The 18,643-nt window shown below is 30.6% G+C and overlaps 1 protein-coding gene across 1 annotated transcript in view; it reads left to right on the top strand.

The window, feature by feature from the left end:
- IP3K2 (Inositol 1,4,5-triphosphate kinase 2) overlaps positions 1-18,643 on the top strand; it is a 64,487-nt gene that overhangs the window by 36,841 nt on the left and 9,003 nt on the right. The window contains exons 4-6 of the mRNA XM_035350074.2: positions 2,537-2,664; positions 10,630-10,779; positions 16,557-16,658. Coding sequence (XP_035205965.1) covers positions 2,537-2,664; positions 10,630-10,779; positions 16,557-16,658 — 380 coding nt within the window. The remainder of the gene's footprint in view (positions 1-2,536; positions 2,665-10,629; positions 10,780-16,556; positions 16,659-18,643) is intronic.

Genomic DNA, 18,643 nt, shown 5'->3' with positions numbered 1-18,643 from the left:
TATAAGATATTGAAAAATACCCCTCCTTCCGTACTAAATGTGCATAATCTTTGCTATATATTCATGTTTTTTTTAACTGAAAAAATGTTTACTCTAAAGCATAATATGTAATTTTTGTTGTGGTCATTATATTTGTATCACAAAACTGGATTAGCAGAAATGTAATTTTACTTTTAATAATAATCATAAATTTGCTATATTTGTGATCTCATGATTCATGCTCTTGGGTTATCTCAAAATTTACTATTTTGTGATAAACTATATTCCCTTATATGAAAACTTGCCTCCTGTGAAAATTCATTTAACCCTAACACACCCATAGGGCTAACACTCAAAATACCTGTTCAAAATTCTATAGAATGTAAACCGGTGGTTTCTTGCTTAACCACTTTCATAAATAGGTCTATAGAATGGCATCTTTTGACATGAAGTGTAAATTTTAGGAATGTAGTGCTTCATTAATATTGGCCTTTTATTGGTGTGATAACACTTGCAAAGTGCCATAAGTGGGCTTTTTAGCATTTTGTGCAATAAAATTTTGATATTGTTTCTGAAGTGGCTGTTACATTATTTTTTCAACATTGGTTGTTTTATATACTTTTGCATTTTGTTGACATAACAGCTATAAATTCATACATCTTGTTTTCTGTGAGGAATAAAGGCAAATCCATATTAATAAAAGATTTTCAAGTTTAGTGCTCTAAAAGGGTAAAAAAAGGTAGTATAGAATGGCATAAATAGGTAGTATAGAATGGCATCTTTTGACATGAAGTGTAAATTTTAGGAATGTAGTGCTTCATTAATATTGGCCTTTTATTGGTGTGATAACACTTGCAAAGTGCCATAAGTGGGCTTTTTAGCATTTTGTGCAATAAAATTTTGATATTGTTTCTGAAGTGGCTGTTACATTATTTTTTCAACACTGGTTGTTTTATATACTTTTGCATTTTGTTGACATAACAGCTATAAATTCATACATCTTGTTTTCTGTGAGGAATAAAGGCAAATCCATATTAATAAAAGATTTTCAAGTTTAGTGCTCTAAAAGGGTAAAAAGTGTGGAAGAAACACGTGCCCAAACAGTTGTTTTCTTCCATCTAAGATTTGCCAACAAGAAGCAGTAGATAGGCCAACATATGGGATGGGATGTCTTTGCAATGTTTATGCAGTACAAAAGCTGAACCCATGTCGCACAAAATGGTGATGCACAATTTGTAATGTTGCACTCTACTTGAATGGTAAGAACCATTTTCTATAGTATCATCATAAATAAATCAAGATGTGTAGTTCTAGTGTAGTGTAACTGCCATATTTTCTGTAATAATTTTAAAAAATTCAATAAAAATGTGTTGTTTATATTAATAATTACCAATGTGTTAACCATATGACAAGCAAATAAAATTTTTTACTTCCTAATTTTGGGGGAGCAAAGTATTAAATAAAACCAATATTTCTGTCTAGAAAGTGTGCTTGTCATAATATGAAATTTTTAATATACTGTACAAGAGTTGCTTCTATAAATCAACATGCCATAAAAACTTGACTGCTAGGCAGCTGATTTTAGAACTAGCAGCTGCCAATGGAGCTTTTGCATAATTAATGGAAAGACTTTTAATCTGGAAAGTTTGTGCTGGTTTGTGCTTCTGATCTCACAATGAATGTCTATTTGGAATTGATATAGAGAGCTGATATTGGAGTCTACAACAAATGGCCTGTATGTTAATTTCTGGGTCTAAAAGCATTTACATCTGGAGACCATATCATGGAATATTTCTGCCACCCTTGGGGAATATGTTACATAGTATTAATATGATAGTATGCAGAGAAAATAATGAATTAATGAAATCTTTAGTATGTGGTCGACAGAGAATGTTCTAAAATAAAAGTAAGGAGAAACTGCCCAGCTAATCTAAATCCCACAGAGAAGTTATAGGACACCCTTGGAGGAGCTGTTGTGTAATAAAATATCTCATCTTTACTGCCTTAAAAGTGATATTAGCAGAACCAAACTCTTATCGAGTATAAAAAATCATATTGAAGTATGTACAAATTGAGAGAAATCACATTTCTTATTAATGCAAGTCTTTATTTGTTCCTCGGGAATTGACCTTTCCTAGAATTTGATTGTTACTTGTTGCAAAAATTTGTTTCCTAGTTTTGCACATTATGTATTCATGTTTAACATTTCAGTTCAATTTACATGTTAAATGCTATATTATCATGCCAAATAAATTAATTCATTTTTATTCTACAATTTGAAAAATCTGATATTTGTGCACTTTAGATAACTTTAGACATCAATATATATCCTATATGACAAGTACTTAGATACAGTATAAAATGCATAGGTTGTTTTTATCTTGGATTTATCATACCTGTGAAGGAGAAAATCTATTCTGTTGAATAGTAATGGTTACTATTTTCTTGTTGTTTAAGGAGTTCTTTTTATATTTTAGCAGTTAGTTGCATGCTTTTGTCTTAATGCTGAACTACTGTTTTATTGAGAAATTCAAAATATTATACTTAATTAGTGAAGCATATGTTGAGCTGGATGACCTTCTAGCAAATTTTGAAAATCCCTGCATCATGGATATTAAAGTAGGTGTTCGAACTTATTCGGAAGAAGAACTTGCAAGAGCGAAAGAAAATCCTAAACTTCGTAAAGTAAGCTTTATTATTACTTCTGCTACAAATAACCAATTGTTTTAATAAAGCAAAACAGTGCTAATTATTTTAAAAAGTGTTATATTTGAATGTTGAAATGAATTTTAAAAAAAATATGCTAAAATATAAATCTTGGTAGGAAATGTATTGTTACCTAACCTTCTTAAATTTTATAATGTACTTGAATTATTTTCATAATTTACACACCTAAAACTGTCACCGTTTAAGTACATTTATTGCTAACTTAAGAACTTTTGATCATTAGTATGTTGTGCTGTTATGAAATGTTAATAGCGTACAGTAAAATTTTGCTGTTTGATTATCTAGTAAGTGAGAATCAAGCAGTGTTGTCTAGTAGATTCACAAATGCAATTAAGGTTATAAGTTTTCTCTCTCCTTCCAGCATGCCTTCATGGTGTAACGATAGCACACACAGTGCATATTCAAAAGGTCCGGGTTAAAAACCAGCAAGGGCATTGCACATTTTTCACATCTCCTAACTTAATGACTCTAAAAATGGCTCCTGAACAGGGGCTCGATCCCCGAACCTTTCAAATATGCATCGAGTGTGCTACCATTACAACACAAAGGCATGCTGGAAGGAAGGAAAATATACCTTATATAAATAATTTGTTGCACCAGGATTTTCAATTGGGGCCTCTAAACTGCAGTTGCCTTTTAATGAAAGTGGGAGTATATGAGGAATTTACCCTACTTCCAGCTTGCCTTCATGGTGTAATGGTAGCGCATTCAGCATACATTCAAGAGATCCAAAGTTAGAGTCTCACCGAGGGCAATGGGCCATTTTCACATATCCTGCTTCAAAATAACCTAATGACTCTACAAGGACTCAGGAAACTAGGGTTATGAATTTATAATTTAACAAATTTAGAGCTTATTCCCAAAAATTTATTTGGAATTTTTGTTCATTTTTAGTTTTGTTTTTAGATGTTAAATTTGAAAATTAATGAAATATTGTGGATTTTTTTATTCACATTTTTGTACCTTTCTGGAAGATTATTATGGGACAAAGAGTGGCTGCTTAAGGAATATGCATAATTTGTTAATTTTTTCAATCCTGGAAACTCTTCAAATGTCTGTCCTCGGAATCTTGAGATGGCTGAAATCCCTCTTCTTTGAGTCTCTCTTCACAGGCATCCTCTTGCACTCTGTTAGAAATTTTCATGCTCAGATAAAATGCCTAACATCAAAGCAGTTAGTACATAAAACTAACTGCTTTGATGTTAGGCAAATGTCAATTTTACAATGGCTTAGTCAGTAGAAAATGTGTTTTATATTAACTGCTGCATTATTCTAATTTCTTTACATGCATGTATTTCTGACATGAATTTTTTTAAAATTATTTTGACTGCAGGTACTGGATTTCATGTGCTGGATCATTCTGATTTTTCCCACCCAGAAATGCTTTGTGAACATTTTCCCGTATTGTTGATTTAAATAATAAAATACAATGATACCTTAATATGTGTCATTAATTCATTCCAGATCCTAACAAACTTTTCCAATAAGAAGTAAAGGGAAAGTAATTAATCCACCCTTATAAAAAAATCCATTGTTGTTATTATAACACTGTTTAATACTAAAATACAAATACAGTGGGTGAAATAAATACTGTAATTGATTAAACTACTACACATGATACTGTACATATGGTTTTTCTGCTATCCAGATCAAGAATTTTTTCCACATGCTCCAGTGTGTCTGATCTTTGGTTGATAATCAATTCTATCCCTTTTGCAATGTTAACCTATTTAATAGCATCTTTATTTTTCACACGTATAGGCAACATATTACTCAACATTACAGTAGTCAAGTCGTGGATACACATGCCATCTTCATACTTTTCTATAATCTCTCTTATCGCCTCCATAGTGATCCGAACAATTTTTTTCATTACTTCACTCGTCTCACTTTCATCAGACTCAATGAATTTACAAAAAAGTGATGCAAACAAATGCAAAATTGCATGAAAATTCACTCGGTGACAGCTTAGGTAACTGAATAGGACTTATCAAACTCAAATCATATTTCAAACAAAAATTTCCACACCCAAGCTGAATATTATTTCAAAGTGGATGTATACTGAGGTACTTTTGTACGTGCTTTTTGCGAGCAGTTCTTGTAATTTTTTTCCTTGACACGTACTTTCCAGGTAGAAAAGAGGTATTTTGTCTCTTTTTCTTTTTAAGAGCTCATTTTATAGGTGTTATGGAAGCAACAGTATTTTTTGGTTTCAAATAAAATACAACTGTAATTTTAAAAATACTTGTACATACAATATTCATCGTAACCTGTGTTACAATAATTTTAACTTAATCTTTATTATTACAGAAAGTTCTATGAAGTTTCTATGAACTAATTTTAGACAGTATTTAAAAGCATAATAACTATGAGAAGACTTGAATGAACAAATATCCAGTACAAAGTCTGAGATCTGGATGTCCAATATCCAGAATGATCTAAAATCCAGACCTCAGAGCCACAAACTCTTTTTTTTTTTTTTTTCTTTTTTGTATGCTTTACACACAAAAAAACACATCCACAAGCATTTGATTTTGTCCTTCTAAGTATATGTGGGAGTTTATTTATTCAGGACTCAGATTAACATAAGCATGTGCAAGAAATAGATGTAAGTATAATAAATAACTAATACAATTCAGGCTTAATTCAATATGCGATAACAAAGCAAGATAAAATTTTGGCGGAACAACTTGTCTTTTGTCGCCACTCTTATGATAGATAGCCAGTAATGTATATCAGTTATAACACACACAAATTTTGTACTCTGAAAGGCATTCAGAAGCAGTCTATTTTCTTTACAACAAGTGGTGCATTTCTTTATTAAATTCTTTCTTGTTATATATTGATGAAACACAGCATGATCCCTTTGCACTGCTTTTCTCTTTTAACTCAAAATATTTTTTGCTAATTCTTCAGTCTTAACATTCCTAGATAACATGGTAATCCATCTTTTTTAACAGTTCAAGTGTTGCATAATTTCAGATGCTGATTGCATGTATATGCCATGATTTGGAACCTTAATTTTCAGTTTATTTTTTGGTGATTTTTGGTAAAAAGGTTCCAATTTAACATAATTATGCTGCATAAATGCATCTTTCAACATATTAAGTGCAACAAGTGTATTTGCAAAAAAATCTATTAAAATTAAAATCTGGGTTATTTTTTTATGTCAGTGATTGTGTTTAGTGCATTATTTCATCTTGGCCCAAATCTTACCATTTGCTGATTTAGATGGATTATCTGTTCTTCTATAATGTAATTAAAAATTTTATGTGTAGGTAAAAAATGATGTACACATCCATACTTTTAAGCCTATTTTTTCTGGTTTCAGTGGTGTATGTTGTCCCATTCCCAGTCTTCCTTTGTATTTTAACAAATGATCTAGATAATTCTTTCTATGAATTTAAAAATGCTTCACATTAGGTCTTTAAATTGGATTATAAGGGATTTGTTTTCTGATGGACATTGTGATTATTTCAACTTTTCTGCATTTTCTGTTTGATATAGGATTTTGAAAACAATCTGTTCGATGCCATAAGAATTTTTGTCATTTCCTAAAATAAGATTTCTAGACTATATTCCTATTATAATAATGCATAAATATGCTCATATTTCTACAATATCTTCAATTGACTTCCAGTGTTTTTCATAACAGTTTCTTTATTTTTCTGAAATTCAACATGTGAATTTGTTTTTATGTATAAATTTTCACAAATCATTAAATAATAATCTAAAACATTCTCTTGCTAATGAGCCTTTTGATTAAATATGGTTTGGGAAATCCTTCAAAGATTCTTCATTTGGTTTTTGAATTGTTAAGAATTTCTGTAAATGATAGCATTCGTTTGTCCTCTTATCCAAAATTAGATCCTAACCATTAGTTGTCATCTTCTGTTGATGATTCTTCAGAAGGTATCCTTGTTTGTCATCAAGTGTAGAATAAGTTGAATCATTATGGCTTGGATTAAATAACATAGCAGAGTTCCTTAAACTGTGGGTCGTAACCCCAATCTGCAGCAGGAGTTGCCAAGAATTATAACTATTTTGTTATTTCTTATAATAATTTTTCAATTACCAAATATTTTTACACTATGGAATCTGAAAATAGATAGATAAGACAGTACAGGCAAAAGGAAACAAAAGCGTTTTGATGCACTATTTTTTAATAATAGAAACATTTATTTTACTTGCTTTGCATGTGACACTGTCAGTTCATCAAAGGCCCTACATATGCAAGATTCGAGTGTTTTGATAACAACATGCGTGCTGGGTCGTCTTTGACTTCAACTGTCTTGCCAGTGTCAGAAGGTCAGCCATTCTAAGTGGATCATTTTCACACATTTGAGCATCCCTTCACTCCGAATATATGTAGGGTGTTGTTGTTTCATTAGCAAGTACGTAACTTCTTTTTGTAAATTATAGTTATTATCTATTTTAAAAAAAGCCCCTTATATAAGTTATAGTTATTGTCTATTTAAAAAAAGCACTCCTTGTATTCTTAAAAATAATTGTTATCAAATATTTTTACAAATCATGGATAAGTTTTTGAATTTAGGTAAACAAGATAAAAAAACTGAAAACAATGAAATGTCATCTCTGGTACTTAGCACGAGCGCACTTAAAATACCAAGAAAAGTAAAATATGACAATTCATGTTTGGAATTTGGTTTTACTTCTCATAATTATTACGGAATAGAAAAGCCATTATTTTTAAGTTGTAAAGGAGTTTTGGCTGTAGAAAGCATGAAACGAGCCAAATTAAAGAGACATCTCAATACAAAGCATACTTCGCACTACAAGAAACCCAAAGAGTACTTTGAACAACTTTTGAAATCATCAAAAATTTGGCTTTGAGAAATTTGTTACTGTGGATGAAAAGTATTTACTTGCATCTTATGAAGTATCCTATTTAATTACAAGAAATAAGAAGTCCTGTTAAATTGGAGAAAATGTAATATTGCTGACTGCTATTAAGATATCCGAAATAGTTCATGACAAAATGTATGCTGATGAAATCCGTAAAATTCCATTTTCCAACGATACTGTTTCAAAGCCAATTTTGGAAATTAATAATTAAAGTTTAACATCAGCTGCTAATAACAAGGCTCAAAAAGAGGCCAAAGTTTGCAATCCAGTTGGATGAATCAAATGATATTACTGACTTGGCTCAATTATTAGTGTATGTGAGATGTATTTTTGAAGGATGTATTCATGACGAATTTTTGTTTTGCCATTCTTTGAATGGACACACAAGAAGAGAGGACATTTTTGTAAAAGTTGGTGAATTTTTTCATTGAAGAAAGAAAAAGTGTGTTGGCTTTTGCACTGACGGTGCTAAAGGGATGGTCGGTAAAAAAAATTGGATTTCTAGCTAAAGGAAAGTGGCAGCAAACATATTACATTTACCCATTTCATGATACATCGAGAGGCTCTGGTGGCAAAAAACATATCAGCGGAGTTAGATGTGGTGTTTCGAGATAGTCCTTACTGTGGTCAACTTAAAGTCATGTTCTGAACAGTTGTTTGTTCTCAAATCTTTGTGAAGACATGGGTTCTGAATACAAAAGCTTATTATTACATACAGATGTAAGGTGGCTTTCAAGAGGCCACAGTTTATTAAAAGGTTATTAAAATTAAAAGATGTTCTCTCTTTCTAACCAAACAAAAAGTTTATTTTATAAATTTTTTCCATAATAAGTTGTGGCTACAAAAAATATGTTATTTGAATAACATATTTGAAAAACTAAAAGAACTAAATTTCTCAGTTCAAGGAAAAATTTGCAACATATTCATATTCAAATCAAAAATTTATACTTTTATTAAGAAAATTACCATATGGAGAACTATGGTGGAAAAGGATGTTTGTCACAACAAGTGAATTTTTAAGTGAAAATGATGAAACAGATCATCAAAAAGATGAGTTGTTAAAAGTGATAAATGAACACCTTCGCTGTCTTGAGAAAAACATTGAGAAATATTTCCCTTCAAATTTTAGTGTGGATGAACTATGGATTGTGAAGCCATTGGGAATTAATGTGGAAAATATTACTTATTTGCCATTAAAATTACAAGAAGAACTTGCCAAGTTATCAAATGATTTGGGGATGAAAATTGATTTTCTTACAAATTCTTTAAAAGATTTTGGTGTAGGAGTCTCAAAAGAATTTCCAATGATTTCTGAAACTGCCATAAACTTTCTTTTACCTTTTTCTGCGACATATTTGTCAGAGACGACATTTTTGTCATTAACCACCAAAAAATCAAAGTGTTGATCAAATGTAAAGAAGTGCTTCATCCTGTGGTGTCTACTGCATTGCCAAAATTTTATACTATAATTAGAAATAAACAGGCACACCCTTCCCATTGATACTTAATCCTTGTATATGCACTGTTAGAAGCAAGTGGGCTTTCTCAATAGTGACCTTCCAAGGGGCTACACTTAATGGGCAGATAATGGTAATATTTGAATTTACCCAAGTAATTTTATTAATTTTTATAACTGTATTATAGTTTGAATTTTGTTACTTATTTAAGATTTTCACATTGTGTTATGTCTTAAAATTAATGACCTAAAACTGCAATAGTATATTACAGTAAAAGTGAACGAACTGAATGAACTGGTGGTGTCACTTGATGTGGAGGATGTAAGACAGACAAAAGGTAAAAAAATTGTGTTTAAAAAAACTTTCAAGGCGGTTTGTAGTATTTGTCACCAAAGCCATAATGGATATCGCCTGTTGGTTTTGTAAATCATAAATCTCATCTGTCATATGATTTTTTTCCCCTTTTTATTTAATATCAAGAAAGCAAAATAATGAAAATTGAAGGGGGAACCCTTAATTCTTTTAGTTATGCGGATGATAAAAGCCAAAAAAAAAAAGGTTGGGAGAGGGAACATGACAGAGCAGCATTTCTCGTTACCCATTGCATTCATTCCCTGTAGATTTTCGTGGTCCATTCTTGTAACTGTATGCTTTGATGTTCAGATGAATAACAAATTTCGAATTGCATATTGCCTACTTCTTTTCATGAATGTATATTGTAGAGTAAATAGGAAAAAGAATTATCAATGTTCAAGCAGCTCAGGTATCCAGGAATGTATAAAATATTAATTTTCCTTTCTCCTCTTATAAATTGCCTGTAATTTCATTGATGATCATTTGTATTTATTTACCTTATTTCTAAAGCAAAGCATTCATTCTACAGCCAACTTATGTTAAAGCTGGAAATTTAGGCAAAAGTTTATTGTCTGCCATTGATTTAAAATTTATTGTTAGCAATGTGCAAAGGGTAGGAATTTTTATCTTAAAATTAAACATACGGAGTAAATAATTTGACAACGTTTATAATTTAACTTCCCAAAAATGTGCGAGTTCAATGTGAGTGAACTCTTTAACAACCACAAAATTACCAAAGCTTTTAAATGTGAAAGTGAAATGAGTATACATTTTTACAGCTATGTATTTAACTTCAAGTGTTATGATTAATGATATTTTTCACTTTCTTAAATGTATAAAAAGGATCATTTTCAGCATAACAATTTTCAAACATTGGCACTGATAGACAATAGGAAACAACTTATGTCACTTTAGGAACTATATCTATCTACTTGAAAAAAAGCCGGTATTCAAGTAAAAATGCCATTTTAACCTAAGTAAATGTTGTTGGAAACATATTTACTGAATTTCACTGGAGTTTCATTTTAAAAACTAATAAGAAATTGAAAAGTCAAATTTTTATTGAATTCAACCAAAAAAAAAGAGAGAGAAGAGAAACTGTTAATGATGAAGGAAGTATATCATTTTATTGTAACTGCTATTTTAAAATGTGCAAATTCTGGGAAGTTTCTTCAGCTACTTTGTCTACCATTCATTTGTCAATTTTTGAAAATGTTATGTAATATCTAACATGCATATCTTTCAGGATATGTATGAGAAAATGGTACAAATGGATGAAAATGAACCAACAGAAGAAGAACATAGGCTGAAAGCTGTCACAAAGCCTAGGTATATGGTTTGGAGGGAGACTATTAGCTCTACTGCAAATCTAGGTTTTCGAATTGAAGGCATAAAGGTGAGTAAAAGTGAAAAATGCTGGTTAATGATTTTGTATAGAATATAATTGTGCACATTAATGTAAAATATTTGATAATGAACCAGTAATTATCTCTAGTATTCTGACCTGTGACAGCATGCTATCTGTTATTGGGCTGTTCTGCTGTAAAATTAAAAAGTGATGTGTAAAGGATAAAAAAATTTAAATAATGTAGTCATGTGTGAAAGCATTGTTAGATACTGGAAATTCTATGCGAGAAGACATGTAATTGATGGTGCTTGTCAGTATGCAGTATAATCTCATGTTGTGCATTACACTGTGTTATGTATTATTTTAATTAAATTTTTCTGAACTCTGCAAAGGTAGATCTGCTGCATTTTATTGTAGTAGAAATCATTATTCTCTCTTCAGGAAGTAGTTCTGTGCTTTGAAGATTTGGGATTCTCGAAGAATGTACAAAATTTAATAAAAAACAAAAGATCTATAAATATGGTCTGCAGGATAATTATTGCATAATATGAACTTAAGGTTGTACTATAGTATATTGATATTTCTAAAAAAATATTTACCATTATTATTTACACATTTATTCCAGCAGGCAAGTTCAACCTATCTCCTTGGTTTGGGGCACTAAACAATATCATCATGTTGTTTAATGTGCCATCATTCGGAAAGTGTTTCTGCATGTAATTTGGCTTATAATATTAAAATATTTTCAATATAGAACAAATACCAAGGGAGAAGAGAATACTAGGAGAATTTTTGTTAGTCTTCATAAGTAGAGCTTTTAATAGAATGTTTCATTTTACATACCTTTTAAGCCTTCTAATATGCTAACCAAGTTAATTAGTAATGTAAGATGTGTCCGAGGTATTGTCTAGGTTAGCCATTTCATATGAATTTTTAAATGTCAGTTTAAATCCATTTTGTTTGTAATTTTTAAATATTTATGGAATGTTTAGATAAAATTTTTCCAACTACACTTCTGTTTATATTAGGTCATCTGAAAGTTTTGTGAGTTTTAAAAATCAATTTGTTACTGCCGATAAGGATTGACCTTAATTGTAACAGATATTTAAATATGGTCCTTTCTGCTTGCACTGCATAATTCTAGCAGGTATTGTGACATAATTTATTTTCATTGCAGTGCTAATAATGGAGAAATCAAAAGTTCATTTGTGTCATTTATCTGTTTTATTTTAAAAAAGGAAAAATGCTAATCATATTGCTTGTTGCTGCATATGAACAAAAAGTTCTTACTGATGACACAGTTTGAAGGTGGTTTGAGAAGTTTAAGCACTGATATTTCATCCTCGAATATGATGCCTTCTGTAGATGACTATCCTATGTAAACAAGGACCTATTGAAATTAACTATCACTGAAAAGTTCAGGGGTAATCAAACAAACTCTGTATTCTGAAAAGTACAGCACATGGTCATTTGTGAAGGACTGGATACTATGTCAGCGTACCCTCATATTTCAGCGAGCAGAATATGCTGAGTTTCAACACGTGATTCTTTGCTGGAAAGAAATAAAAGATTTTGAAATGGCTCATTACTGAAGAAGTGGATACTGAGCAATGTTATGAGAAAAGGATCATGATGTTAACCAGAACGTCCTTTAGTAACATCAAGAGCAGGGCTACAAACCCCAAAAAGTACTTGGGACTACAAAGGAATCACCAAATCAGACAGTAAATTCAGAAAATACTCTTTCTAAAGAGCACTTTTGAAAGCTGAAATCAAAGCAGAGTGCTTAGAACTGACTGAAATCCATGATGGCAGTGTTTGGCCCAACATTTCACTGACTGTAAGACTGAAACTTATTTAGTTGGGATTTTTGCATCACCTTTCATATTCAGCAGATATTACCCCCTCGGATTTTCATCTCTTCAAATCACTTCAGAATTCTCTGAATGCCCTGAAGTTCACTGCTTTGGAGACTGTCATATAGCACATCAGTAACTTTACAACTAAACTTAGTGAGTTTTTAAGGAAGAAATTTTCTAGTCGCCGGAGTGATTGCAGAAAGTCATAGAAATGGTGTTTAAATGATTCAGTGAAATCTTATATTTTGTAATGCTTCATTTGTATTTATCATCAAGAAACCGCATAATAGTAAACTGTAAATTTATTTAGGATGGTGCAATAGTAATTTTTTTTTTTTTTTGTTTTGTTATTATGTGTCCTTGAAGTGCATAAGAATGATAAAATGATAAGTTACTTGTTTATTGGTCCATTAATTTTTGTGTTTCATTAATACAAATAAAAACCTATGTTTCCTTGAATTCTCATATGCAATAGAATGTAATTTTCTGAACACCTGAGTTTTAATGTCAAGCCACTAATCAGAATGATTTTAGAAAGAGTAAAGTAAAAATTTCTTCATTAAGGAAGCTTTGAGTAACTGCTTAAATGGAAAGAAAAAAAGCCTTAATAGGAAATTGGAATTCTGATAAGAATAAAATTAATAAACGTCTGAAAATCTATGATAGCAATTTCATATTGTCTATTCATGATGAATAAAAGTCAAACTAATGAAATCTGTTGTTATAATAAGGTCCAAATTTATCAAATATTGAAGCTCCTAAATGTAAAAGTACCAATGAACTGGTTAAGCGTAGATGATTCTAATCCATTAAAAAATTTCTATGTAAAAGAATGTCTTTGAAATTAAGAAAAACAATATAGTGTTAAAATATGATTAATTTCTGTCATTATTTTAAGAGGTAAATATCATTGTTGCCTCAAAAAAAGTTCTCAATTCATCATGATGCAAAGTTTTTTAATCCTCTCAGTTGTGTAGAAAACTGCAATTTAATATAGGTTTGAGAAAATTTGGGACATTTATATGATTTTGTAGGGCATATGGGGAAATGATGCATGTATCTTTTTAAAGTTGGATATCTTACATTACAAGCATGAAATGTGATATATTTCTGGTGTATTAAAGTTGGGTATTTTTCCTTTAGATTTTTCCAAGTTATTGAAAATAGTATTTGAGATCAGTACTTTAGTTTTGAAAGCTGCTTGATAAATATTTCTTTCTGTTGTGTATACTACATAACAAGCATTAATTATTTTAGGGTGAATGTTTCAGTTTGTGATGGATCCTTGAAATCACATATGATGATTGCTTATTGTCTTTATAAAATACCTATCTTGTGTTCGTAGTCTGTTCTTGAAATGTGTATTTTTTGCATGCCAGTAGTGAAACCTTATCTGGTAATGACATTCAAATAAATCTAAAATAATATAAGGTAAATTTGCCTTAAAAAGTCTTGCATAATGCATGTATGTTACTTTACTAGAACTCATCTAGAACTAGTAAAGTAACTTTACTAGAACTGTTTTTCAGTATCAGTTTCAGTAAACTCTGTGTTAATATGAATATGTGCTCCAGTTATTTCTGCCTTTTGAATATTGTTATTATGGAAATTTTATTTTCAATGAATGTTTACTAGAAATGGGAACAAAAAAGGGGGAGAAAGAAAAGAATTATAAGTTCTCTGATTCTTCCTGACAGATTTTAGTAGCACTGATTATATATATATATTAAGCTGACATTTATCACGTCTGATATGCATTTTAAATTCCATTATCAAATTGTTACCAAAGCTTCATCCTCCTAAATAATGTGACTAAATTTTATTCATAAATCTGAAAGTGTAATGAAATTTGAGCATAAAAAATACCTACTTCATATTGATAAGTTATTCTAGTTACACTATGATTTTTAATGCAAAAGTAACCATTATCAGTTGTCCCATGCATAAATGGGCATCATTGATCTACTAATAATTATTTGTATTGTTCAGCACACGTAGATATTCTGTTATTAAGTTGTTTGGGCATTCTTTTTTATTGAGAGAAAGCTAACTTTCATAACTGGCTGTAGAGAAAGTACAATAATTTTCCTTTTATAAATTAATGATATTAACTTTTGTCATGTGTATGAGTTAAAATATGTCAATTTAATTGTTGGCTGAAACAATATCATCATATAGAATAGAATGTAAAATGTGCATCGGATTATACTGCCATAAAGTATGAGGCAAAAATAATATATACATATTAAAATGACATAATTTAAAACTTGGGATTTTGATTATAACATTACCAAGTTTAACTACTGTGTAACGTTCCCCCCCCTGAAAAAAACGATTTCTGGTGATATTATTATTAGATCTTTATAAATTAAGGGATAACAAGAGTTCTATAATTTAGGGAAAGCACATCCAAAGTTTGGGGGGGCGGCAAAAATTTAGAACTTAAAATGGTGCTTTGTAGCAGAATTTAGAACCTGCAGAGACTGCATCAGGCAGTATCTGTCGCCGGCCCTAGATAAAGCTTGAAGTATATGTGGAAGTTTATTTATTCAGGACTCAGATTAATATTAAGCATGTGCAAGAAACAGACATAAGTGTAATAAATAACTAAACTAATACAATTCAGGCTTAATTCAGTATGCGATAGTAAAGCAAGACAAAATTTTGCCGGTGAGTGATTTCTTCCTGAAACCTATCATTTAAGTTTCTTAATTGAACAATTAAATTTTTTAATATTAAAAAATTATGTATATGTTACATAGGGGGCATAAAAATTTAAGAAGGGCTTAGGTGGGGCATGGCACAAAAAAGGTTGGGAAACACTGCTTTAGATCATAAATGCTCTTTTTTTCATAAATCATGATTTCATATTGTATAATTTCTCCATGCCATCTTACTAGATTTAAATTGATGATCTAATATCTGGAAAAGTCCTAAATCCGGAATCGAAAACTTAAGTTATGAATCTCAGACTTTGTACTGTATAACTTTAGGGAAATAAAGGTGTGCCCATTAACTAATCAGACAAATTAAGAAACTAAATGATAAAATAAAGTAAAAGAATAAATGTATGTTTAGAAAGGGTGATTTCTCAACTCATGTTAAAGCCAGTTTAAATTGGTTATTTTGTCGTTTGCATATCAAAATGCCATTTTCATTTACTAAAAAGACTTATAAAAAAATTTGCTTCGAGGTGAAACAACATTATAACCTTAAATTTTGTTACAAATTAGGTAAATCTGCTACCGAAGCATTAGAGATAATTCAAACAGTATATGGTGATACATCGTTATGAAGAGCACAAGTGTATGAGTAGTAATGTGTGAGTGCATATGTGAAGAAGTGCTTTAAATGAGTGAGTTTGTGTGAACACAAGTGTACGAGCACTTTAAATGTTTGTACAAAGTCATTGAAGGTTAACCAAAGATATGGTGCTCTTCAACTTCAAAGAATGAGGAAAATATGGAGAAAATCAGTTCCGTGGTAAAAGCTGGCAGACGTGTAACAACTAAGCAACTTTCAGGCATGCTTGGGATATGCAAAAAAAACTGTAGGTTAATTTTAATTGATAATGTGAAAATGAGGAAAGTTTATGCTTAATTTTACCTTAGACTTTGACAGAACTGCAAAAAAGAGACAAAGCTTGCTGTGAAGATTTGCTGACTACTGTGAGACAGAATAACAATTTCCTAAATTATATCACAGTAAGAGAGGAGAGCTAGTCCTCCAGAAACAAAGTGCACATTGGAAAGGAACGTCTTCTGGAAAGTGCACCATCTACCCTCCCCCCCCCCAAAAAAGAGGGGAGCACGGATTTGAAAACTTAAGTCTGTGGTAATTCTGATTCCATTTTTGATTACAGTGGACTTAATTTACCATGAATTTAGTTAAAGTTAGTCATTATTTAGTAAAAGGTTAATAATTTTATAATTATTTTGGTAAAAATCTATTTTTATTTCCTTCAAGAAATCTGATGGAACTACAAGTAAAGACTTTAAAAGTACTAAAACCAAAGAACAAGTAATGACTGCCATACGAGAATTCACAGATGGCTTCCCTTTAGCTCTTGTAAGTAGTAGATTTTAAAATCTTAAAATTGTTGTAATATCCTTGTATTCGTGTAATGTATATTTTAGTTATGCATGTCCTGTTTCCATAATGATATACTGTGAGCAACTTAGCATTTTATGACCGTGAAAGGACCATTAGTATGAAAGCCGAACACATTTTTGTGAAAATATCTTGTATGATGAGAATTTATATATATATATACATGATAATCTTAGATTGCTGATATACATGATAATCTTAGATCATGTTATTTACTAATAACATTTTAATCATTATGATGGCAAGTTTCTTTGATCATTGACAAAAGTGAGATACATTGCTAAAGAATAATTGACAATATTTATTGTTAATTAATTTGTGCACAAAATTGGCATGTACTTGTGGTAATTATAGCCTTGTTGTGAACATGTGATGCAAAATATATATCACCATGAACTACATTTTTGAAGTCCTATCTTCTGGCTGTCAGTGTTTAAATATGAATTTCGTGTGTTTAAAGTACATTGTATTTTCAGCTATTGGAATGCAAGAATTTTGATACTATATGTAAAGATTAGAGTGTTTGTAAAATTTCCCTTGGAACTGTAATATATTAAGTTGATGAGTCATCACATATGTCCAGTACCTGAAAGAAATGACATTTAAATTTTTATTTTTGCAGAAATTGCAGGGCTAAACCTTTATAGATTGATGAGATGCCTCAGATAATGTTCGAATGGCATTGCCATATTCTTGGAGAGAATGCTCATTTTATTAAGCAAAGTTTAAAAAGGATACATGGTTTGTAATGAAAGAATTACTTAAAACAGTTATTTAACGCATGAATAATTTGATAAATTTTCATTTAATATAGATTGTATATACAGTTAAGTTACATTCCCTTAAAGTGACTACATTCATGTAACAAAAGCTGTTTGATTATCTGATTTGGAAATTTCCTGTAATTTATGTTACTGTGAACTATACCAACAGTTGACGGACTTGCTTAGAGCTTTGCTTGTATTCTCATGACATAGTTTTAATCATTACTGTATTATAAACTTCATTAATTATAGTTAGTATAAAGAATTACATATGCAATAGATGCAAACTACTGAATATTTAAGTCAGTTTGACGTGGTGTTTATCTTATCTATTCACCCCCCCCCCTACGAATGTTTGTTCCATTCTGCAAGAAACTGATTACCTAGTATTACAAGGACCTACATAGTGTCAGATTCATTTAGTAGCTCGTGCATGTCAGCTTGACTTTTTGTATGTAAGATTTACAATAAAGAATTGCTGTTGAATGTTGAATTGTAAACAATTTATTACATACTCTGTTTTTGCTTTAGACATAGCCCATCATTCTTGCCACTTTCTGAATTTGAATGAAAGATACACAAAATCATCTTTTCTGGTTGCCTTTAGTTGCATTGCCTTGATTGCCTCAGTATCTTGAATCAATTCAAAATATTTACTCTTTGTGGTTGTTTCAGCTCTAAGGAAATGTCAAAATCTGGTCAGTAAGATGGATGAGGACAAACTGTGATGTTTTTATGTGATAGAAAATGCCATTAGAAATTATGTGTGACATAGAGTACCAGTCATGTTGAAAAATGAAACTGTTTGAAAAGTTTTAGCATCCTTCCCCCCCCCCAGAATTTACTATATTTAATTTATAACATGATTTTTTATGATATGCAGGCTTTATTGGTGTATATTTATACTAATTACAATGGAAGCTGAATTTTCATACTTTCTTGAAATCTTAATTATGCACAACAAATGCAGTTTGAGTACTAATGTTTCAGAAACTGTTTTGTTCTTCCATATGCCACATCTTGCTGTCTACTGAACAAAAGATCTTTTGTGTGAAAATATTACTGCATTGCAGTAAACTGCAAGAGACTATTGATTTTGTAAATTTATATAGTCCACTCCCCCCCCCCAAAAAATTATAAAATCAAAAGTTAACCATTAGAATTGGCATTAAAAATAAA

Source organism: Stegodyphus dumicola, chromosome X2, assembly GCF_044657685.1.
Source record: "Stegodyphus dumicola isolate Sdum_Otavi_A_Nest chromosome X2, ASM4465768v1".
NCBI lineage: Eukaryota > Metazoa > Arthropoda > Arachnida > Araneae > Eresidae > Stegodyphus > Stegodyphus dumicola.
The sequence above is the reverse complement of the archived record's forward strand: the minus strand, read 5'-3'. Positions and strand labels throughout refer to the sequence as shown.